Source organism: Xenopus laevis, chromosome 8L (assembly GCF_017654675.1).
Source record: "Xenopus laevis strain J_2021 chromosome 8L, Xenopus_laevis_v10.1, whole genome shotgun sequence".
In the NCBI taxonomy this organism is placed as follows: Eukaryota; Metazoa; Chordata; class Amphibia; order Anura; family Pipidae; genus Xenopus; species Xenopus laevis.
Window position 1 is genome coordinate 68608962 of NC_054385.1, and position 24313 is coordinate 68633274.

At 41.5% G+C, this 24313-nt stretch overlaps 1 protein-coding gene across 7 annotated transcripts in view; it reads right to left on the reverse strand.

The window, feature by feature from the left end:
* Positions 1-24313, reverse strand: part of ccdc9.L (coiled-coil domain containing 9 L homeolog) — a 51453-nt gene that overhangs the window by 9183 nt on the left and 17957 nt on the right. For 3 of the 7 annotated variants that reach the window (XM_018229099.2, XM_041572097.1, XM_018229100.2), the window contains exons 11-13: positions 23439-23526; positions 21754-22198; positions 20357-21285 (exon numbers count right to left, since the gene is read on the reverse strand). In XM_018229099.2, coding sequence (XP_018084588.1) covers positions 21245-21285; positions 21754-22198; positions 23439-23526 — 574 coding nt within the window. In that variant the 3' untranslated portion in view covers positions 20357-21244. 7 annotated transcript variants of the gene reach the window in all.

The window sequence follows — 24313 nt, forward strand, 5'->3', positions numbered from 1 at the left end:
CAAGCAATGAAGATGAATGGTTACCATGTCAGGGCAGAAGCAACTGAAGACGACAGAAAATCTGAGAGACTGACAGTAAGTGGGTGAATGGTTACCATGCCACAGTAGCTGAGAGAGACAGATGCTAATACAAAATCAGGTTAAGAAGCTTTAGAAAGACTCCTTTCTGAAACAAACTGTCTCAAAGTCAGTGATGTAAACAGACTTCACATGTGGCTTGGGTACCTCCATCTCTGGGTTGATTTCTTCATCAGCTTGGTTAGGTTCCTTAGGAGAAGGCCCGGGCATGTCTGACAACACTTCTGCTCCTCCACCTTTGGAAAGAGAAACAAAGCCAACTAATCACTACTAGGGACTCTGTGCACTATAAAACACACATAAAAAACAGAATGAAAGACGTGCCATGCCTATTAGTACTCTTTTAGCACCCTTTTATGCAATTTAGAAACGTATTAAATCTATAAAAATGCATTGTTATTTATGTAACTTAGTGATGCCACCTATGTGACATGACTCACTGCAACTTGAGTATTACTAGCAACAACCAGAGTTCCCCTGCCTTTATGTGCTTATGGAAAAAAAATTCAGTCATCCAAATTATTTACAGTTGTAATGTTTCTCTTTAGAGTTTCCAATGTTCATCTTTCAGACTGTTATTCAAACCTCTGCTTGGTTGTTGGGATAAGTGGAACCCTAACAACCAGGTAACAGATTACAAACAGGAGAGCTACAGAACAAACACTATTATTATTTTAAAACCACGTAAAAAAAAAATAGAAAATTGCATATCATCCCATATTTACACCATAGTTATATTAGTTAGTGCCCCATTCAATTGTGCAATGAAGTTAATAACTTCATATAACCTCCACAGTTCTCAGTTCTAACTCTTCTTTATTTTATATCTTCCAAGTAATTAATTATTTCTGCTTTCCTTGTTACAATATTTGACAAAGACCCTTGTATTCTTTCTCCGTCCAGGGGAGGAAGAAATGGTATTACTATGAAAGTACCTATATTGTAAAGTTTGTAAATCAGGCTAAAATGAGGAATCTGCCATTTCTAGGAGATGTGGTTGAAATACACTGCTGTTCTTTCAGTACCTCTTATCTGCTGCTATAGAGAAAAGCTACGTACAAGACATTCATTTTTAAAACAAAAAATCCCCAAAACATGTGAACAGAGTCCTTGTAATCTGCAGAGAGAACCCAGAATATATCTCTTCCCATTGGGAGCCAACTGACTTTGTGTTAGCACTCTATGGGGCAAATTCACTAAGCGCCGAACTCTAGCGTTAATTCGCTAGCGTTTGGCATTTTCGTTACTGCGCAAATTCACTAACGAACGCTGGCGTAGTTTCGCTAGTGTTACTTCGCACCCTTACGCCTGGCGAATTTTCGCTAGCGACGTAACTACGCAAATTCACTAACTTGCGCAGTGTACTGAACGCTACCTTTTACGCTAGACTTCCTTCGCCACCTCAGACCTGGCGAAGCGCAATAGAGTAGATAGGGATTGTTTGAAAAAAAGTCAAAACTGTTTCTAAGTCCCAAAAAACGCTGGCGTGTTTTCTACATTATGGGTGATAGGCTGAAAAAGATCGAAAAAATTTTTGGGGCTCCCCTCCTTCCCCCCTACATTTCCTGACTCATGGCAACTTACCTAGACAGTGGGCACATGTGTAGGGCAAAATAAAATTTTTATTTGCTGATTTGAAGGTTTTCTAGGCATTTGTAGTGCTGATACGTATTCCTCCATTGAAATTTGAATTTAGCGCCGTATGCAAATTAGCCTTCGCTAGCGTAACTTCGCTTTACATAGCGAATCAACGCTAGCGCAACTTTGCAACCTTACGCTACCCCTGGGCGCAACTTCGGATTTTAGTGAATTTGCGGAGCGCTGGCGAAACTACGCCTGGCGAAGTGCGGCGAAGTTGCGCCTGGGGCAACTTCGAATCTTATTGAATTTGCCCCTATGTGTTTAACCGTCCTAAACAATAGTAGTGAGTACATAGTGAGCACAAACAAGCTGCCCACAGTGCAGGAGCAACTCAGAGATATACACAGGCTGTTTCATTGATGGTCACATACAATGTTAACTTCTTCGTTGCAACCTTTTTGAGAGGTTGTCACATTATTTTAAGGAACTTCCACATGAAAGGACGTTCATCCCACTTAAATAGCAACAATGACATTGACAGGTTTTTACCATCAGCAAATGATTTTTCCCCATCTTCCACAGGAGAATGAGCTGAGACATTCTTTGTTGCAACACCATTAATATCATTTTCAAGGGTCTGCTTCTTCCCATTAACCTGATCTGTGTTGGCTTGATGGGATCCATGTGAAGTACATTCCACATCCTCTGTCACATTCTGGGTCAGTCCTTCAGCTTTTTTTCGGAAAAACTTCAAATTCTGGCCCAGGATCTGTCAATGCAAGTGCACAGACTGAATTAACTAAATATCAGATCTCAGATATAATGCATAGATTAAGTAGGTATTGAATATTGCTCTAAGTAACTAACTAACTAATTAGTAACAAAATAATAAACTCTCCTTATAAAGTTATCTACAAATTATATTTGTCTTTTAGATTGCAAGCTTTTTTGGACAGGGCCCTCTTTGCTTCGTGGATTGTTTATTAGTTGTTTTTGTATGTATTCTTGCATGTTTAATGTATACGACCATTTATTGTACAATGCTGCAGAATATGTTGGCACTTTATAAATATGTGTTAATAATAAAAATACCAGGTATAATTACAGGTATGGTACCCGTTATCCAGAATGCTTGGGACTTGGGGTTTTCCAGATGAGGGACCTTTCTGTAATTTGGATCTCCATACCTTAAATTTACTTAAAAATAATTAAAATATTTACCCAAAAGGATTGTTTTGCCTCCAGTAAAGATGAATTGTATTTTAGTTTGGATCAAGTACAAGCTACTGTTTTATTATTACAGAGAAAAAGGAAATAATTTGTAAAATCTGAGCTATTTGATTATAATGGAGTCCACGGCAGATAGCCATCCCATAATTCTGAGCTGTAGTAGAATTTATTAGACTTATGAGTAGATATTCAGAAAGGAAATGAAATGCTAAATACTTGCATTTTATTATTACATGTACCTACAAGTAAAGATGGGTTGTGATCTTAATCTGAAAGATACAGGTATGGCACTTGTATGGTCTGGACTGTGATTCAAAATATGCCCTGGTGTTTCGGATACACAGAGGACAAACAACACACCACCAGCCCAATAAATAGTGACTGAATATGGCATCCTACAGAACAGAACCTACAGATTGCCAGTCTTGGTCTGATTGGCTCCATTATTTCAATCAGGTGCCTATTACTCAGAAACACTATTTTTAGTGGCATTTCCAAGAGTTTTTATGGGCATCCCTACAGAGATGGAAATTGCACAGATGGCAAACTGTGAACCACCCTGCGAGACATTTCCCCTCAGCTGGGCACATGTGTATTTATAAAATCATTTTGTATGATGTTTGGTATGTGCATGTTGAATGGTTGGATGGCAGGTTCCATGGATGAAGACAAAACCGAAAAATATTTCTTCGTTTGAGATAGATTTTATAAGCAATTTCAGGGTACTGAGAGCTACATGCCCTAACCCTAAAGAGCATTAGGTTGTAACAAGGTAATTGCTCGGGTCATTCAATTCAGAATAGCCAGTGAGATTTGTTTTTATTTTGTTCACACTGCACATATATACTATATAGGTTAGGGGTTGCTAGACCTTGCTAAATTTCACACCTCTTACTACATAATCCCTACAAACGCCTAATATGTGCAATGCTTGTAATTGATAGTTTGCCTCCTACAATCAGCATAACCCTGAGAATTGTTAAATTCGGGGTCTGAGATTTATTCTTTGAGGTGATCATCGGATAAATCAACCAATAGAGGTGGAAAGACATAAAATTGACACCAAATGGCAAGCTTTTAACACTTTGCTGTGGGGGGGGAGTTTCACCTAGAGGTACTACCTTACTGTGTAGCTTGCACAATCCTTTACCCAATGCACACGTGCTCTATAAAAAGGCCCTAAAAGGCATGATATTGTGCCTCTTATTGCTCAAGAACTCGTGTCCATGATAATTGTAAATGATCCCTTTAGACTTGTAATAATTAAAAAAGTCCAATCACTTAAATAAACCGTGTTCGCAGCTCCAGTTGAGGTTTAACTACAGGTACTTTGGAAATACGTACCAGACTAAGCAGTGCTTTGGAAAGAATTCGGATGCGGCAGGCTGGCATGTCACCCTAAGTTCGGGTATTTGTGACCTTCCCCCAAATCCAAGACTGCTTCTGCAAACTCTCCACTGTCATACCGTACTGCACTGTTCAAAGTATTTTATTTGTGGCAATAAGTCTATAAAGGTTTTAATACCAGAGCAGTTTCACAAAACTTCAAACCTCCATTCATGCAACTCTCACAAGTAAGACCTGCCTCTTTGAGTTGCATGGCACCTTGATAATTCTATTACAGCATTCACAGCCTCTGTGAGTTTTAGTTGTCATCTCACTGCACAATTGTGATTGGATTATTGGAAGAGTTTTTATGCCATGGATTTTCTGTACCAGTCAGTTGAACTGAAGAAGCTGCTCGGATGAGTAGTGAAATGTCTTCAATGATTAGTCCAGTTGCTCTAGATTTACTATTAGATATTTATTTGTGTCCTTGTACAATATTCACAAGGGATTGGCAATGATTGCTGAATATATTTATCTATCCTGATTCAGCAGTTGTGCAAAGTTCTTGGCTTCCTCTTTCCTAGAATTGTTTATTTATAAGTGTAATTATGGAAAACATAATGATCGGATGCACTAAATTCCAGATTCAGCTAAATTCCAGCAATTGATACAAAATTCATTCTGCCAAATTCTCATGTATAGCTAAAAATGTGAATTTTTTATATTATGCCACTTGTGATGTACAAGTAATGACAAATTCTGTACTTCAGCTGCAGTTGAATTTTGTACTTCAACTGCTATAAAGGTACATTAGCCTTGTGGGATTTGACCAAAAAGCTTTCTTTTGGTCGACCAAAACATTACCAATCTTATAAAGTTATGTTTATTTATTGTACTATACAATGTTTTCAAGGAATGAATTAGGCTACTAACAGAATGCTGGCTTTCTTTGTCATAATCTAACACACAACCTTGTGGCCAAGCGCTCTGCTTAAAGAAGAAGGAAAGGTTAAAACTAAGTAAGCTTTATCAGAAAGGTCTACTGTATATAATTACACGAGTAAACCCTCAAAGTAATGCTGCCCTCTGTCAAAAGAAACACAGCATTTCTTTATTTCTATTGTGTACACATGGGCTTCTGTATCAGACTTCCTGTTTTCAGCTTAAAGGACATGCCATGGAAAAAAAATAAAATCCATCTCCAATATTATCTCCTTTAATTAAAAAATGTGTACCGTTTTTATAAGAAACCTAACTGTATGCAGTGAAATTCTCCCTTCATTTACTGCTGTGGATAGGAATTATCAGATGGTCCCTAACTGCTCTGCAGGGAAACAATCATACATATGAACAGCAGGGGGAGCCCCCGCCTTACTTCCCAGCTATGCAGAAATCAAGCAGATTTGTTTGTTTCCCTGTAAAGCAGTCGGTGGTTGGTAGAGATTTGTATTGGATTTTATTTTTGCCTTTACATCCCTTTACTGTTTCCAACTCCAGCTGCTGTTGGAGAAAGTTTGTATTAACAATACAAAAACTATAAAATCCATAATAGATTACATGACAACACAGGACCCAGTGCAGTCTGTATATTCTGATTATTAATCAGTCTTGCAGTACCGGCTTCTGGCAGATATGACGTGTGCTGTTTTAATAATTCATGAGGATCCACACTACGCATGTGTACAGTCTTGGATGTTTAACATAGTTACAAGATTGTGACACCCTGTGGCCGACTTTAAAAGCATAAGTCATTTGTTTGATTAGGATTGTGGTGCAGTAAGTTCATGTGTATACAAAATACAGCATTTCTAGCATTATTCTATTTTAGACTTTACTTCGCCTTTAAACTTCCAGGGTTTCTCAGTACCTAGTGGATTTAGAGACACAGGTTTTACTGCTACACAAGCCCCTTGTTCAAATAGGAAAAGTCACAAGGAAAACAAAACTAGTATGTTCTATGAATTAAAGACATAGTGCCTCAACTATAATATGCAGGTAAATTGTAACATTGTAAAAGAGAGCACTGAACGATTTACTTAAAACTTTCAATAACAACAAGTTGTATTACCTGTTTCGTAAGTCATGTACCTATACATACAGAGGTTGGTGGGAGGACAGTATAGGCCTCACCTATTATTCCTCAGCAAGTGCAAATACAAGTTGATACAAAAAATATGTATGTGTTTGCGGGTGCCCCAAAACAAACAATCCACAAGCAATGTGTCATCCATCCAGAAAAAAAATTGATCACATTACATTTATTTTATATATACGGGTACGATTATGGTTATATATGCCTTCACTCGAGAGGACTCTAAGGGGCATATTTATTAAAGGAGAAGGAAAACTACGGAGGCATTTTATTGCCAGTAGATTAGCTGCAATAGTGCAAGCTGGAATGCTACATTTATTCTATACAAAGTTTTACCATAGCTGAGTAAAAAGCTCTAGAAGCTCTCTGTTAGTTTAGGATAGCAGCTGCAGTATTAGCTTGGTGTGACCACTTCCTGCATGAGTCTCTCCCTGCTCACCTGCAATGAGGTTTAAGCTGAAGGCAGGAAGTCTGATACAGAAGCCCATGTGTACACAATATAAGGAAAGAAATGCTGTGTTTCTTTTGACAGAGGACTCAGAACAGCATTGCATTAAGGGTTTACTGGTATATTTAGGTGGACCTTTCTGATAAGGCTTACTTAGTTTTAACCTTTCCTTCTCCTTTAAGGGTCGAATAGTAAATTCGAATTTTCTAAAAAATTTTGATGTTAGAATTGACACATTCAAATTTTAATCCCCCAATTCGAATGTAAATTTGAATGTGAGATTTATCATACCTCAACCATGGAAACAATTCTAATTCGAATATTCACCACCTAAATCCTGCCAAGTTCATTTACAAGTCAATGGCAGAGGTCAGTAGAACCCTTTTAATATGTTAATTGGAGAGGAAAACTAGATTTTTGGATCGGGACAATTCAATCGAATATTAGACGTTTACATTTTTTCTTAAATAGCCTCCAATTCGAGGAGGCTAAGCACATGAGGAAACTTCGGGCGACTTCGAAAAACGAATCGCTGCATGTGCTTAGCGCCGGCATTTTTCATTCTAGCCAGCGCAAGAGGTGGGGAAGGCGTTCGGGGAGATTGGTCGCCGCAAAGACGAGGCGATTAGTAGCCAGGCGATCTCCCCGAAACGCTCAGTGTGACCTTACCCTAAGACTACTCGTTTTTGATATTGGCCAATAAGTATAAGGTTATGGGCACACTATGAGCATGCTCCGCTTCACTCCACCTGCACTGAAAAAAAGATGTGCTCCAATATGCTTCCATGTTTAGCTGCACTAACAGGCACATCATTGAAGAGGAGTGAAGAAGCGCAGGCTTTCACATTTTTCAGCCAGCCTCTAACCTGTGTAGCTGAACTCAGGCAAAGCACATATCTCCCAATTGTCCCGATTTTGACAGTTAAGCCCTCAGTTCCGGATTGTTACTGAGATGTTTCCACTTTCTCTTGATCTCCTGCACTGAACAGCCAGAAAGTTTCTAAAACGTAATTGGCCAGAATACATGGCAGGTGCACTAAGATACATTTGTAACAATTTAAGATAAGCAGGGATGGGCGAATTTGACCCGTTTCGTTTCGCCAAAAATTCGCCGCCGGCGAAATGTCGCAGACGCCCATTAAAGTCTATGGGCGTCAAAAAAAAATTGTCGCGCGGCGAAATTATTTTGTCGCGCGTCTTTTTTTTGACGCACGTCTCCATACAAGTCTATGGGCGTCATTTTTTCAGCGAAACGAGGAGAAAAAATTCGCCCATCCCTAAAGATAAGCAAAGATATAATTGTAATTGATATAATTTAAGATAAGCAGGTTTCCTGGGGAAACAGTGACTACCGTATATACTCGCGTATAAGCCGAGTTTTTCAGCACCCAAAATGTGCTGAAAAACTCAACCTCGGCTTATACGCGGGTCATACCGTAGATACGCTCCTTCCGCGGCCCCAGCAGGACTGCCGGCGCCGCTACCCACGTGGCGGCCATGGGCGCCGCCATTTTGGGAGCGAACGCCGGCAGGGAAGGACGCGCCGCCCGGAGCTCCTGGACCTGCTCCGAGCGGCGATCGTGACAGTCAGTCACAGACAGTCCTGCTGGGGCCGCGGAAGGAGCGTATAGCCGAGAAGGAATAAGAGGGAACATTAGGTGGGCCCCCAGGGCCTCGTCAGCCCAGATCCACTCCTGCGGCTGGCAGAGCTGCTTCTTGCCTTCACTCCTTCCTGACCTCCCCCACTCAATAGCAGCTGTAATACACATGAAGAAGGTAAGCACTGGGGGAGAAGGGGGGACAGAGGGGAATTTGTGGCTGGGGGCCCCGTGCGGGTGGTGGGGAGGTAGTGTGCAGCCTCTGATTCCATAGTTTTCTGTTCCATAGTTTTTGTTACTCCTTTTTCTCAAAATTGTCTACAAACTTCTCAATATGATTTTATCTGTTAAATCATTTCTTTTAAATGTAAAAATGAGCTGACTTTTATGTCTCGATATTCACATTTTGAAATCTGACATGGGGCCCCTAGGCTTATACACGAGTCAATACATTTTTCCAGTTTTCTTAGGTAAATTAGGTACCTCGGCTTATACACGGGTCGGCTTATACACGAGTATATACGGTACCAGCTTAAAGGGCAATTTGCCATCATTAGCAGACTGTAATAACATAAAACCTGACCCTAAAACCCCTAGAAATGTTTTTAAACTTTCCATAACCCGCCAAATTTTGTAAAATGGACATTGCAATTAAGGGGTATGGCCATGAAATGGACATGGTCAAAAATTATCGCCGCTCTGAGCATTTTTTTGTCTCTCTTTCTATTTTCAAGATGTTGCCAGGTATGAAAGCATACAACTAGGGTGGCCATGCCCGTAGTGTAAAAACCACAGCTGGATAATTCATTTTTACAAAAATCCAGATTCTGTGTGGTGACTTCAGTGGTGCTCTATCTGGGAACTCTGTTGCTCAGGGGATCCAATTACAGCCAGAACAAGAAGGGAATAAGATGGCATTCACGAATGCAAAATGTGCTGAATATGTTTAGTTTATGGAGATCTCCACACTACGTTTCAGAGGATCTACCCCCTTTCTCAAAATGTTCTCAGATGGATAATCACACCATACATTTGAGTAACTATAGGAAGATTTTACTTATGGAAAAATCCTTTTCTAGATCTGAACTGTCAGTGCAGACACTATGGGTTAAGTTCCACCTCCGGAGCCAGGACAGAAGAAAAAGCTGTTTTGGCTCCTCCCTCATATAATGCCAGGCTCCTCCATTTTCTCCCAGTTTGTCTTTCCAGCTTAGTTAGTAAGAAAATTAGAGGAGATGCATGCAATATACAGTAATATCACGTATCTTGACTGAACTTGTAACAACTCATATCTGTATATCCTATAACTGTACATGTCACCTATCCTTAATATAGTATAGCTGACCTGAATTAACTATCTGTAGGGTGGGGCTTACTGCACTGACAGTTCGGGCCACCTAGAAAAGGTTTTCTCTAGACTGGCCCTCCTGTCAGTGTAGACGCTATGGGGACGTTCTAAACCTGTCCCAAGACTAGGAAGGGTATGTTACTGCTGCCGTATGGCGGCCTGCAAGACCTTTCTCCCAAACGCTGCCGGAGAAGAGTGAAAGACGTGAAGTCTGTAAAATTTAGCAAAGATGGATAATGAGGCACAAGTGGCCACTTTACAAATCTGCTCAGGGGTAGCTGAATTATGTAGAGCCCAGGATGTGCTCATGGCTCGTGGAATGCGCTTTCATCTTAAAGGGCTTGGTTTTCTTGTTTAGGTCATATGCACAATTTATATGTCCACCAACCATCTCGCTATCGTGCGTTTTGATGCAGGCGATCCCTTGTTAGCACCGTAAGTGACTAGAAAAGCATCTGCCTTCCTATATGTTTTGGATCTGTCCAAGTAATATCTGATTGCCCTAACTACTTCTAACTTGTGTAGGGACCACTCCTTGTCATTGGAGGGTCTCGGGCATAGAGACGGTAAATTAATCTCTTTGTTGATATGAAAAGCCGAGACTACTTTAGGTGTAAATGATGGAATTGTCCTTAACACTGCCGTATCTTGATGTAGTATGAGCCATGGTTCTTTATGAGACAATTCTGCCATGTCGAAAGTAATGCGGAAGTAATTGCAAGTAGGAACGTCATCTTCCAGGTAAGAAACTTTAGAGGGCAAGATGCCAAGGGCTCAAAAGGGGGGCCTTGCAGAGCTGTGAGAACCGTAGTAAGATCCCAAGGAGGGGTGGGGTCCCTATATGGTGGCCTAGCCTTACCCACTCCTTGTAAAAACTGAACTATATCTGGTTCTCTGCACCACTGATGTTGGGAGTAGAAGCGAGAGTGCTGAGAGCTGGCCTTTCAAAGTTGCTAGTGAGAGTCCCAAATGGAACCCCTGTGGAAGGAATTCAACTATAGTTTGTATGGAGGTCTGCCGCCATAGCACTCCTTTGGAGTCACACCACTTCAAAAAGGTTTTCCATGTTTTGTAGTAGACCTTTGTGGTGTCTGGTTTTCTGGCCTTCATTAAAATGTCAGTGGCTTGTCTCAAGAAACCTTTGGAGAGCCAAATCTCGGCTTCAATAGCCACGCCGTCAAATGCAAAATTTGTAGTTTATCGTGCCTGATTGGGCCCTGTGTTAATAAGTCTGTGCGTAGAGGTAGTCTCCACGGTAGCGCTACTGACATTTATCAGATCTGAGTACCATGCCCTCCTCGGCCAATCGGGGACGATGAGAATAGTCAGTGTCCCCTCTTGTTTGATCTTGCGAATTATTCTTGGCAAGAGAGCTAGTGGGGGAAAGGCATAGACTTTGTTGAAATTCCACAGAATGACTAAGGCATCTACATATACTGCCCCTGGTTCCTTTGACATGGCACAGTACGTATGTACGTTGTAGTTGTGCTTTGTTGCCAACAGGTCTATGTCTGGAGTTCCCCATCTGGACACTATCTCCTCGAAGACTTCTGTGTGTAGTGCCCATTCTCCCTGGTCTAGTTGTTGACAGCTGAGGTAGTCCGCCCCCATTATGAATACTGCGGAGATGGCCGGAACATTGGACTCTGCCCACTTGAGTATCTGTGCAACTGTTCATTCTGGTAATTCTGCTATAGCCATACACTGCCATATCCATATACTGCAACTGTTTATTCTGGTAATTCTGCTATATCCATACACTGCCATATCCATATACTGCAACTGTTTATTCTGGTAATTCTGCTATATCCATACACTGCCATATCCATATACTGCAACTGTTTATTCTGGTAATTCTGCTATATCCCTACTTGTATTTGTTAACCCCAATAACTTTTGTCTGTCAGGCCTATTCTACTTTAGTTCTTTGATAAATATCTAAAGCACACATCTGTGTCCCCTCCTCCGTGAACAAGAGATATTTTTATAGCCCCAAACCTGGTTCTGGTGTCTGTAAAACTCTGCCCTTTGCTAGCTATTTAATTGATTAATTGATTAATTAGGCTCTGGTTTTCCCAATCAGCTACATATAAATTCAGACCCAGTATTGGGGATGGCACGAGTGCTAACCTTTCCTAAGTGCTAAAGTTTCACAAGTGCTTAGAAATGACAGTTAAACAAGACAGTTACACAAGGCATTGACAAGGCAAAAGGAACCGGATTCCCCTGCAATCAACAGCGAACCATCTGGGATAAGAAGAAAACAGATTTGCTTGTACCTGCTAGTTTGTTACTTCTTACTCCAAACATGCTTTATCCTGCATTTCTCCTCCTTTCACTCTCATGCTTCATAAAACATTTTTCACTACCTCCTCCATCAAATCCCAGTTCTATACAGATCTCAGCCTCTCTACTCTCCTCTCCTTCCCTCTCCACACATGAAGTTTATAAAGTACTCTGTTTAGCTATTCCACAAAACTCCTCCTTTTCATACAAACCAAGGACTTATAAATCCCACTGTCACTTAGTCTATCTTTCCTTTCTATTGCTGGCAGCTGGGGACATTTCCCCAAACCCTGGCCCTTACCCCATCCCAGTTATATCACGACCACGAACTCCTTCTCTCCGGAGCAAATTCAATCAGTACAGAACACTTACTCCTATACCCAAAAACCCAGTTAATCTTTCATGTGCTCTCTGGAATGCCAGATCTGTTTGCAACAAACTCACCGCTATACACGACCATTTCATTGCAAATTCCTTTAACCTACTTGCGCTTACTGAAACCTGGCTCTCTCCTACTGACACTGCCTCACCTGCTGCCCTGTCCTATGGGGGCCTACACCTTACTCATACTCCTAGACCTGGTAACAGACCTGGAGGTGGGGTAGGTTTGCTTCTCTCTCCCCGCTGTACTTTTAAAGTTCTTCCACCTGTTCCCTCTTTATCATTCTCCTCATTTGAGGCTCACTGCATTAGGCTCTTTTCTCCTGTTTCACTCTGCATTGCTGTTATATATCGACCACCAGGACCAACTGCACAATTTCTGGACAACTTTGCAGCCTGGCTTCCTTACTTTCTTTCATCTAACATCCCATCCATCATATTAGGTGACTTTAATATACCCGTTAACAACATCAACAACTCTTCTGTCTCTAAACTTCTTTCACTAACCTCCTCCCTAGGCTTATCTTTGTGCTCAGACTCCCCCTCTCACTCCAATGGTAATGCTCTGGATCTCATATTTACCAGACTCTGTTCAACCTCCAATTTTACTAACTCCCCATTTCCCCTCTCTGATCACAATATGCTCACATTTCAACTCTCACTAACTCCCTCCTCACCCCCTGCTATTCCCCAAACACGTACTTACCGTGACTTGCAAGCTGTAGACGTGTCACATCTCTCTTCTTCCTTTGACTCTCTTCACTCTAATATCTCAGCCATCTCATGTCCTAATGTGGCTACCTCTGTCTACTATAGTACTCTCACCACTGCCCTAAATGAGCTTGCTCCTATAAAAACTAAACGTTCTCGACCAAAACCACTTCAACCTTGGCATACTGCTCATACAAAAGCGCTCCAAAGACACTCACGTGCACTTGAGCGTCGCTGGCGCAAATCCCGTTCAGAATCAGACTTTTGGAGCTACAAATCCGCCCTGCGCTCCTTTAACACCAGCCTCTTCCAAGCCAAACAAACATACTTTACTTCACTCATTAACTCCCTTTCTAAAAAACCAGCACAACTTTTCTCCACCTTTAACACTCTCCTTTCCCCTTCTCCACCCCCTCCATGCACATCTGTCTCTGCTCAAGATATTGCTGAGCACTTCAAAAACAAAATTGACACTATCAGAAGGGACATTACACTACTCAACCCCCCTAGACTTCCACCACCCTCCCTCCACACTGCCCAGTCTCTCCTGTGCTCCTTCACCCCTGTCACTGATGAGGAAGTCTCAAAGCTTCTGGCCTCTTCTCACCTTACCACCTGCCCGCTTGATCCAATTCCCTCGAAACTTCTCCGCAATACCAATCCTTGTCTAATCAAAGCCTTAACTCACCTATTTAATCTTTCGCTCTCAACTGGACTGTTTCCTTCTCAACTAAAACATGCTCTTGTCACCCCCATTCTGAAAAAACCCTCTCTTGATCCCTCCAATCTTGACAACCTCCGACCTATCTCTCTGCTACCTTTCATCTCTAAACTACTTGAGCGCCTAGTCTACAACCGACTTACCTCATTCCTCTCTGACAATAACCTGCTGGACCCCCTACAATCTGGTTTTAAGCCACAACACTCCACGGAAACTGCCCTGACTCGACTAACTAATGACCTTTTAACCGCTAAAGCCAACAATCATTTCTCACTACTAATACTGCTTGACCTCTCAGCCGCATTTGACACTGTAGATCACCCTCTCCTCCTCCAGTCCCTCCAGTCGCTTGGCCTTCGTGACACAGCCCTGTCCTGGTTCTCTTCTTACATCACCAATCGTTCCTTCAGTGTCTCCTACAATGGAGTATCATCTTCTCCCCTACCTCTTTCTGTTGGAGTTCCTCAAGGCTCTGTCCTGGGACCATTACTATTCTCCCTCTATACTTCCTCCCTTGGCAAATTAATAAATTCGTATGGTTTCCACTACCACCTCTATGCTGACGATACTCAAATCTATCTCTCATCTCCTGATCTCAACCCAGAACTCCTAACTCGCGTCTCCTCCTGCCTGTCCGCTATCTCTACCTGGATGTCGCAACGCTACCTTAAATTAAACCTCTCTAAAACTGAAATGGTTCTCTTTCCTCCAAGAAACACCAGTAGCATCCCCGAAGTATCCATCATAGTTAACAATTCCACTATCACCCCCTCTCCCCAGGCCCTGTGCCTTGGGGTTATCCTAGATTCTGCCCTGTCATTCACTCCTCATATCCAGTCACTTATTAAATCATGTCACTTCCACCTAAGGAACATATCCAAAATACGATCATTTATCACCCAAGACGCTGCCAAAATTCTTATTCACTCTCTCATCATATTGCGTCTAGACTACTGTAACTCTCTTTTAATTGGCCTCCCCCTCCAGAGACTGTCACCTCTCCAGTCCATAATGAACACTGCTGCGAGGCTCATACACCTCAGCAACCGCTCATCCTCTGCCTCGCCATTCTGTCAATGCCTGCACTGGCTTCCGTTACCTTTCAGAATCAAATTCAAATTAATGACACTGACTTTCAAAGCACTTCACAACTCTGCTCCACCCTACATCTCTGAACTCATCTCTATATACTCACCCACTCGCTTACTTCGCTCCTCTACTGACCTGCTACTCAACGCTTCTCTCATTATCTCCTCACATGCTCGCATTCAAGACTTTGGAAGGGCTGCACCCCTCCTCTGGAACGCTCTCCCACGATCTGTCCGACTTTCTCCCAACCTTTCTGCTTTCAAAAAATCTCTGAAAACGCACTTCTTTCGAGAAGCCTACCCTCACTCTGCTTAACTACCAAACGCAACACCACATACAACACCACATTTCTCACCCACTTACTTCGATCTTGCCCACTCCCACACCTTGTGTCTTACTCCCTTCCCTTTAGACTGTATGCCTATGCATAGGGCCTTCCTCACCTCTTTGTACCTGTATTTATTGTGATGTTTGTTACTCCATATGTTCTATGTATGTAATTCATGTGATGTAGTTGTATAATCACAGTTACTTTACAGTGCTACGCAATATGTTGGCGCTATATAAATACATGTTAATAATAATAATAACCTCCTGCATTGCCTTGTTGCTGCGTGTGCCTCCTTGTTTATTAAGATAGGCCACTGCTGTCGCATTGTCTGACTGAATTCTGAGGGGTCGCCCCCTGAGTTCCTTTGACCAATGGAGGATGGCATTTCTTATTGCCCTGATCTCAAGGACATTGATGGGAAGTGTGGATTCCTGTGCTGACCAGGTCCCGACACGTGTGGGGAGGGAATGTAGCTCCACAGCCTTACTAATACCCATTGGAGAGATCCACATTTTCCCCGGGGTCAAGTTCTGAACTAGTGTGAGAGTCCACCAGTGCAAGGACTGTCTGACAGGCCCGGTCACAGGAATAGGATGTGTGAGATCGAAGTGATCTTTGTTTCAGTGTCGTAGAAAATGATTTTGAAGGTTTCCCATATGGAACATGCAGAATGATAAGGCTTCTAGCGCAGCCACCATGTAGCCCAGCATTTGGAGGCACAGGACCGCTGATATTGTCGGCTGCAGACAGATTTGCTGTGCACCTGATCATCTGAATCTTTTCGAATGTCAGTGATATTGTCTGCAGAGAAGAGTCTATCCACATTCCGAGGAATTGAATTTGTTGCATGGGATTGAGCTGGCTCATTTTGTGGTTTATGAGCCACCCGTGTTGGTTGAGTGTTCTGACACAAGTTTGGGTATCCTGTAGACACTGTTTGGAAGATGCTGACCTGATTAGCAGGTCGTCTAGGTAAGGAGTGAGTTCGACACCCTCGCGCCTGAGATGTGCAATTAGTGGACTGAGTACCTTGGTGAATACTCGTGGTGCCGTGCAGAGGCTGAAGAGTAAGGCTTTGAACTGGTAATGATGAGTTTGGATTGTAAATCGGAGGTATTTGAGATTCCTCCCTGATTGGGACGTGCAAATAAGCATCTTGATCTATTTTTGTAATGAAGCAGTTCTCTTGACATTGACATGACCATCAATTGATTCCATGTGGAATTTTCGTTTGGATATGAATGGATTTAATTCTTTCAAATTTAGAACTGGTCTGAACTTGCCTTCTTTCTTTTTTCTGACTAGAAATAGGTTTGAGTAAAACCCCTTGAACTGTTCTTGTGGGGGGACTTTCTTGATGATTCTGTTTAAGAGCATGTCTGTGACTATTGCCAAAAGGGCTTTTAGTTGGCGGGATTTTTTGGAACAGATGATCTTCTGAACGTGAGGGGAGGTAGCTTGTCGAATGGAATTTTGTACCTGTCCTTGATGATGGAGAATCTTGAGTGTGGGTTTGCCAGATTGGGAAAAAAGTTTGAAGATGACTGCCACCCCCCCCTTGCTGTGCCCTGTGTGAGTCAGGCTGAGGATGACTTAGGAGGGCCTGGTTTCCTGGTTTGTCTTGGTTGAGCCAACCAGGAGGGTCTCCCTTTCTTTTGCTCCCCACTGGACTGTGATGAACGAAAGAAAGCGTTTCTGAAGGATTGACATGGTCAACTTTGCGAGTGCCATTGTCCATTGTAGGTTCTATTTTGAGGTTCTGACCTAGGTTTCTTGCCAGATGGTAAAAATGTTCTTTTGCCGCCTGTAACCTCTGTTATAATCTGTTTTAGGTCAGAGTCCCCAGTGAACCGAAGGTTAATTTGGTTTTGGAGGCAGTGTCTCCCAACCACTGACGTAGCCATAAGGCCCTTCTGGTCACTACCATATCGACTTTGGCTGCCAGTCGTACAGTGTCCATGGCTGCATCAGAGAGAAATGCCAAGGCTGAAGAGATCCGTTGTAGTTCTTCCTGCAATTCATCTGGTGACTTAGGGGTTTTTTTTTTTTTTTTTTTTTAACTATTCCTGGCACCAGGATGCCACCTCCGGTGGGAGGATTGCCATGGAGTGAGTGTACCCTTTTCTTATGGAAACCTCCATCTTCTTATCCATGGATTCCTTAAATGCCGCCTCTTCTGTTGGAAGTGTTGTATTGCGGGATAGACAAGCTACTGATGAATCTACTTTGGGGGCCTTGTCCCAGGCTTTCTTTTGCTCTTCTGGTATAGGGAAAATATTAAGGAATCTCTGGGTCAGTCAGGATCTATGATCTGGTTTGGACCACTCGTTCTCAATTATCTGAGATACTGACTTAAAAATGGGAAAGGACCTGGACTCGGGGCCGGAACTAGGGTTAGGCAGAGTAGGCACGTGCCTAGGGCACAAAGCTGAAGCGGCGCCAGGCACCTTCTCGGCCTCTCCTATCCCCTAGTCCAGTCCCTGCTCTGGCCGATGAGTGCGATCTCTCTAGCGCGTATCTTTTTTGCTCATGCGCACTCATGTTTTGTGCACTTTGCCTGGCCAGGCTACCTAGGGCGTCTGCCCACGTTGGCCCAGCACTGCCTGGATTTCCAGGGTTGAACTCCCAAAACTCTATCGGCCTTTGAAGCAGTTGTTGTTCCGTCTTTAATTTCTAGAGTGGTTAACATCTCACGCAGCAGTAGTTTGGCAGTGTCGGGCCCCGTGAGCGAGCGGTATTGATGTTCGGTGTCTGAATCCTCAGGAGATTTGCTCACTGACAAGTCACCCGGCTCTAAATCACTATCCTGATCGCTGACATCATTAGACTCAGAGGAACTGGTCTCTAAGCTTAACCGAGCCTTTCATTTCTTACTGCGAACGGGGGGGGGGGGTTGACCTATGGAGGATTGAATAGTGGATTTAATCAAGTCAAACAACTACTCAAGCTGCGGTGGTTTAGCTGATGTGGAGGGATTTTGATCCTGTGTATCGTGAATCTGGGGACTATCCTGTGAACACTGTGTGATTGGGTGAGAGGATAGTGTTGGAGCAGCATCTGGTGGTTCAGAACATTGCATGCATGTCTTGTTCCCCTCTATGTAATGTGTGCTTTTATACTTTACATTTCCTATGTTGAGTATGCCGTCTCTTGGTTGTTGTAGTGTCAGTAGCCATATCGTTTCTAATATTCTCTAGGGCTAGATCTGTTTCCAGGATCTGTGGATAAAAAATTTGCCTTAGTACCCTAGGGTAGTACATATATACTGGTGCCTTGATACAGGCCCCTGATCTAGTGACAAAATCCCCTTCAGCATTTAATTATGACCCTGGGGATTAATTATGTGAGAGGGCTTCGGTATGTAAGCCTGCAGGCTGTATACCGTTATAATAGAAACCTTAAAGGGATACGGTCATTTTTATTCAAAATGTATCAGTTAATAGTGCTGCTCCAGCAGATTTCTGCACTGAAATCCATTTCTCAGAAGAGCAAACAGATTTTTTTATATTCAATTTTGAAATCTGACATGGGGCTAGACATATTGTCAATTTCCCAGCTGCCCCAAGTCATGTGACTTGTGCTCTGATAAACTTCAATCACTCTTTACTGCAAGTTAGAGTGATATCACCCCCCTCCCTTTTTCCCCCCAGCAGCCAAACAAAAGAACAATGGGAAGGTAACCAGATAGCAGCTCCCTAACACAAGATAACAGCTGCCTGGTAGATCTAAGAACAGCACTCAATAGTAAAAACCCATGTCTCACTGAGACACATTCAGTTACATTGAGAAGGGAAAAACAGCAGCCTGCCAGAAAGCATTTCTCTCCTAAAGTGCAGGCACAAGTCACATGACTGGGGACAGCTGGGAAATTGACAAAATGTCTAGCCCCATGTCAAATTTCAAAATTGAATATAAAAAAATCTGTTTACTCTTTTGAGAAATGGATTTCAGTGCAGAATTCTGCTGGAGCTATTAACTGATGTGTTTTGAAAAAAAAAAACATGTTTTCCCATGACAGTATCCCTTTAATAAAGGACCGGCCCCCGCCCTAACAGGCTCTTGAGAGCATCTGACCTGATGTGTTGGTCTGCGTCTACTCCACTCCGATGTTACAGGGAAACTGCGTGCCAATGCACACAAAATGGTGCCCGCGGCAGAGCTGCGTGGAACAGTGTATTGGCCCCAATGCCCAACCCGGAAGTAAGGCCCTATTTTAGCCGACTGGTGTCTGAGGGAGAGTCGCGATCGTGGGGAATGTGCATCCTTGTAGGAAGTGCGGATCTGTCACGATCAGCAGTGCTAGTCTCTGAAAGACTTGACTGCTACTTTCTGCCAATGTCTCCCCATGCCTACCAGTCCTGTGGAATGGTCTATGGCAATGCAAAACAGCTCTCCTGAGAAGTAATTAGATGAATCTTGTTTGTTCCAGGTGTTCCTGAGTAAACTCAATTTTGTAAGAAGAGAAAAAAAAAAAAAAAAAAAAATTACTGTCCTAACCTCCAGCAGGACAGAAGAAAAAACTAGGAGAAAATGGAGGAGCCTGGCATTATATGAGGAGGGTGGAGCCAAAGCAGCTTTATTTCTTATGTCCTGCCTCCGGAGGTGAACTTAACCCTATAGCGTCTGCACTGACAGGAGGGCCAGTCTAGAGAAATAGCAGTTTTGGAACTGAAAACTAAGTAGATTTCTAAATGCTTAAAATTAAATTCCTAGAATATCCTAGAGCAAGCAGTTTCGCTCAATAATGCAGTGTGAGGGGTTGAAAACTGTGCAGTGCACAATAAAACAAATAACAGTGCTGAAACACTGCTTCTGCACACCAATATACTCACACCAAATCAAAAGATCAGTGTACCTTACCTATTACTTTTTTTTTTGGCCAGGTTATCCAAATGACACACATTCTGGTGTCAGTAATCTCAATTTATTAAGTAGTGCCTTTAGAGAGCAATGCCCAACAAATCAAAATTGATGAAAATTTTTTAATGCATCCAAATAAAAAAAACTTCACATACAGACTTTTGGAATGTAAAAGTGAAACAAATATGAAAGATAAAAAATTAAATTTCAATTGAAAATAGGTTTTGGTTAAATGAAATTCATACAAAATAAAGAAGTTGAATACACACCTATAAAAAAAAAAAAAATATATTTATTATGCAAGTGCATGTGTCTACCACACTGCAATAATAGCTTTGCAACACTTTCCTGAGATATAAGCCCTGTCCTCCACCTAGGATTCAATTTTTTGCTGGACTGGGAATCTATTTGTGCAACCATCAGTCTGTAATGATGGAAAAAAAATCTATGTATCATGATACCCAAAAAAGAAATCTGGCAGATCAACTGAAAGCCTGATAAAGGTTAATGCGTTCTAAAAATACATGGACTTAATCAAAATTCAGCTTGTGCCAACATTCTAGAATAGGTCTATGAAGGCTTTCATTCATCCAGTTCATTATATTAGGTTTATTATTATACGATGATTTATAAACTAGTGTGTGCAGTGACACAACCAGGCATTTTAATCAACTTCATCACTCAAAAGAGCCAGAAGGACAACATGCTTCCCATTATACTACATGTGAACAAAGACACAAAGGATTATAAGTCCTACACAACCAAAATGGCAGTTTTTTTAATTGCAGTGGATATTAAAGGGTCTATGAGTAAAGGTCTTGGTATTTCATTTAAGTAATATTTGTCCTATAATAATAATAAAAAAAAAAAAAAAAAAAAAAAAAGGTTCACGTAAAAAAATACTTAATTCACAGCACATTGCTGCAATGACACTATATAAAACTTTGTTCCTTGCTTTATGGCAGCTGCCAACTACCACATGATTTTGACATCATGTGATATATGAATCACAGTGTAATGTCAATTCCTCGATCAGTCTCTCATGCAGATCAAGCGTGCCAGGTCATTCATTTTCCATACAAAAGGTGCGATGCAAGACAGCTGACTTAAGGCACCCCAAATCCTCCACGGAAATTTCTCTTTAGCGTGATGCGTGCAGGGTTAGTAGCTTACTTTGTGATGCCTTCTGTTCCTTTTATGCCCTGTGAGGTTTTGGGAAAATTAACAACTTGAGTCCTTAGGGGTGGAAAAAGCTAAAATAAAGACTTGGAGCCTCATTCACAAATAAATATAATGAATCTTTGTTAAAGAATACACACAATTGCCAGATACAAATTTCTACAGCTGTAAAAAATGCAATCGCCAAGAGTACAAATTAGGGTGTGTGAAAAACAAAGGTTGCTACTTTGACTCTACAAACTCAGAGCTAATTAAGGGCATTGTTTGTTCATTGCTACAATCAAGTTTTGAGGACACATTTTGAGGACATTGCATGCTATATATATATAAAAAAAAAAATACGCACTTACAGGACAAAACTAAGCTAAATATACCGGATATCAAGTTTGAAAGGTTCTTAAGCTTTACAAATTTCCTAGGACTGGAGCAAATCTTTGGTAGTGGTATGCCATCTCTCTAAACCTGTGAAAGGTATTGTTTTATTTACTGACCTGTATGCGTGAAGTGGTCTTGAGATCCTCTGTCTATGCAGACATCCTTGGAGGTAGCTGGTCTGGGAGGGCTGTCTTCACTGCTGCTTACAAAGGGAGATACCATCTCCATCTCCTCTCCCCAGTCAGATGTTAGCCTGTTTGTTTCAGGTAGAAATGGGCTTGTGGGTTGCACTTCTGCAGATTTATCTTCACTTTGAGTTGGAGTCAAGTTCAGCTTAGGAGTTTCATTTTGAGTAGGTGGTATCTGTTCTTTGGTGGGCTTTTCTTCTGGTGGGCCTTTCTCCGTTAATGAGGTATCTGAGCATTCTGGGTCCTCCTCTTCATCTCCATCAACATCTTCCCATCCATCATCATCTTCTACATCATCATCAGCATCTTCTACTTCTATCTCCTCTGAGACTTCTGTTTTGCATTGTTTCTCAGCCTCAACATTTATATCCTGCTAGATAAGGGGAAAAAAAAAAAACTCAGCTAAGAACACTTAATTGTTTTATTAAGGAAAAAAATATTTCCGGACTCAGGAAATTATAGAGCTGAAAAGCAGGAAGTAGTGTTGTGGTTATTATGTTAGACATCCAGTCACTCCAGCCTTTATATATTACATTTTTGGTTAACCAACTCTATTAAAGACATGTTTTATTTTGCACAGCCTATTTACCCATTTTTTTTTCTTTTCACACTGAACTGTTCCTTTAAAGGTTTACCTTTCCTTGTACTTTATTTTCATACTCAGATTCAGTTATCCCATTATGACAACACTGTACAAAATAATGGATGCGAATATCAGCTGGGAAGGTGTGCCAAATAGTTCACCTTTTAGGGTAGGGGCCTGGGCAATTTCGGAAATCGAAGCGCCGTGAGTTCATAACGCCAGCGTTTTCTCATTCAAGCAGGCGGAAGGCAGTTCGGGGAGATTGTCGCCCCGCAGAAGAGGCGATTAGTCGCCAGGCTACTAAATCTCCCCGAATCTGCCAGTCTGCCCCTACCCTTAAGGATCCTGTCACACTTTTGTGTAATTTTTAATACTATATTACACATTGGAATAAAATTTGAATCCATAAAATTATATGCAAACTACAGTGAACCTTCAATTTTACATCCACCGATTTTAGGTTTTCCCTAATTTTACACTGTTTTTTTGTGGTCCCACCAATCTACAATGCATAATAATGCCACAATTTTACGTTTCCATCATATTTTACACCATTTTCGGGTCCCGCTGAAAAACACAAAATGGGTTTTTTTTTCTTTTATTAATAAATGTGTTTGGACAGCCATCTCATTAAGCATGAACAGCACCATGCTACTACCTCAGCTAATCAATTCTTATTTCCAGGTCATATTTAATGTTTTTACCCTCTGCCTCTGTCTGTATAATATGGGGTTTCAAAATGTGGGGTAGGTGTATGGGATAATGGTTTTGAAATACACAGTATCAGCATTACAAGTGTGTCTGACTAGACATGCATCTGTTTGCAAGATACCAGCTGCTGACGGCAAAGGGTAGTTTAATATTAATTCAACTTTCTCTGCAGCAGTAAAGGAAGACAAAATTTAGAGCCAAATTCAAGGCTATGAAGATTTAGAAATGCAATACTTGCTGAGAGAGGTCAGCAAGTAAAGTTAGTAAGATTACAGTGTGTTCTAAATCAATTACCCTTGTGGTGTATACATATACTTACTGCTTTCTCCACACAAGTCTCTTTCTCGGCTACCTCTGTCACCTTTTCATTCTCATCTTCTGGCTCCTCCCAGCGGCTATCATGCATGCTAGACATTGAGAAATAATCAACTGCTAGAAATACAGAGCAGAGTGAAATCTGCCAGAACACATTATTAGCTCGTTTATAAATCCTGTCCACAGACAAAGATCATTCTAGACACCATAAGACTCATTTACAGGCCGATTTACAGAAACAGTGAAAACAGTAAATTTCATAAATGGACATTTCTCTTATTATAAACAATGTAGCATTTTTCCCCATACTTCTAGAGGAATAGTGGACTACTGAAATGTAGAATGCACACTTTGATAGAGCTGCTTTGCCAAGGTACAAGTATAAAAGGACATGTCAACCAAAAAAAAAAAAAAAATTTCTGTGATCAAGTTATTTGTATTGCTATTGAAAGCAGTGTATCTGTCCTATTCTATTCTCTGTCCTGGTTGTTCTGGCTTTTCAAAAAATGTAATATAAACCAACGGATTGACAGACCCGTCTTGCTGGAGGAGACTGGCTTTTGCAACATTGTTGAAAAAGTAAACCAGGAGTTGAGCAAACGCAGCTTTCAGTAGCAATTAAAGTTACAAATACAGTAGAACCCCCATTTTAAATTTTTCAGGGGACCAGAAAAAAATGGTGTAAAATCCAAGAAAATTTTAAATCAGGGAAATGTATTATGCATAATATATAAATGCACAAAACAATGTAAAATGAGGGAAAACTTAAAAATAGGGGATGCAAATGGGGGTTCTACTGTAATGTTTAAAGCACTAACAATTTTTAATAAATTCATATTGGAAAGTTGCTTATAACAGTTCTTTTATTAGGCAAAACAT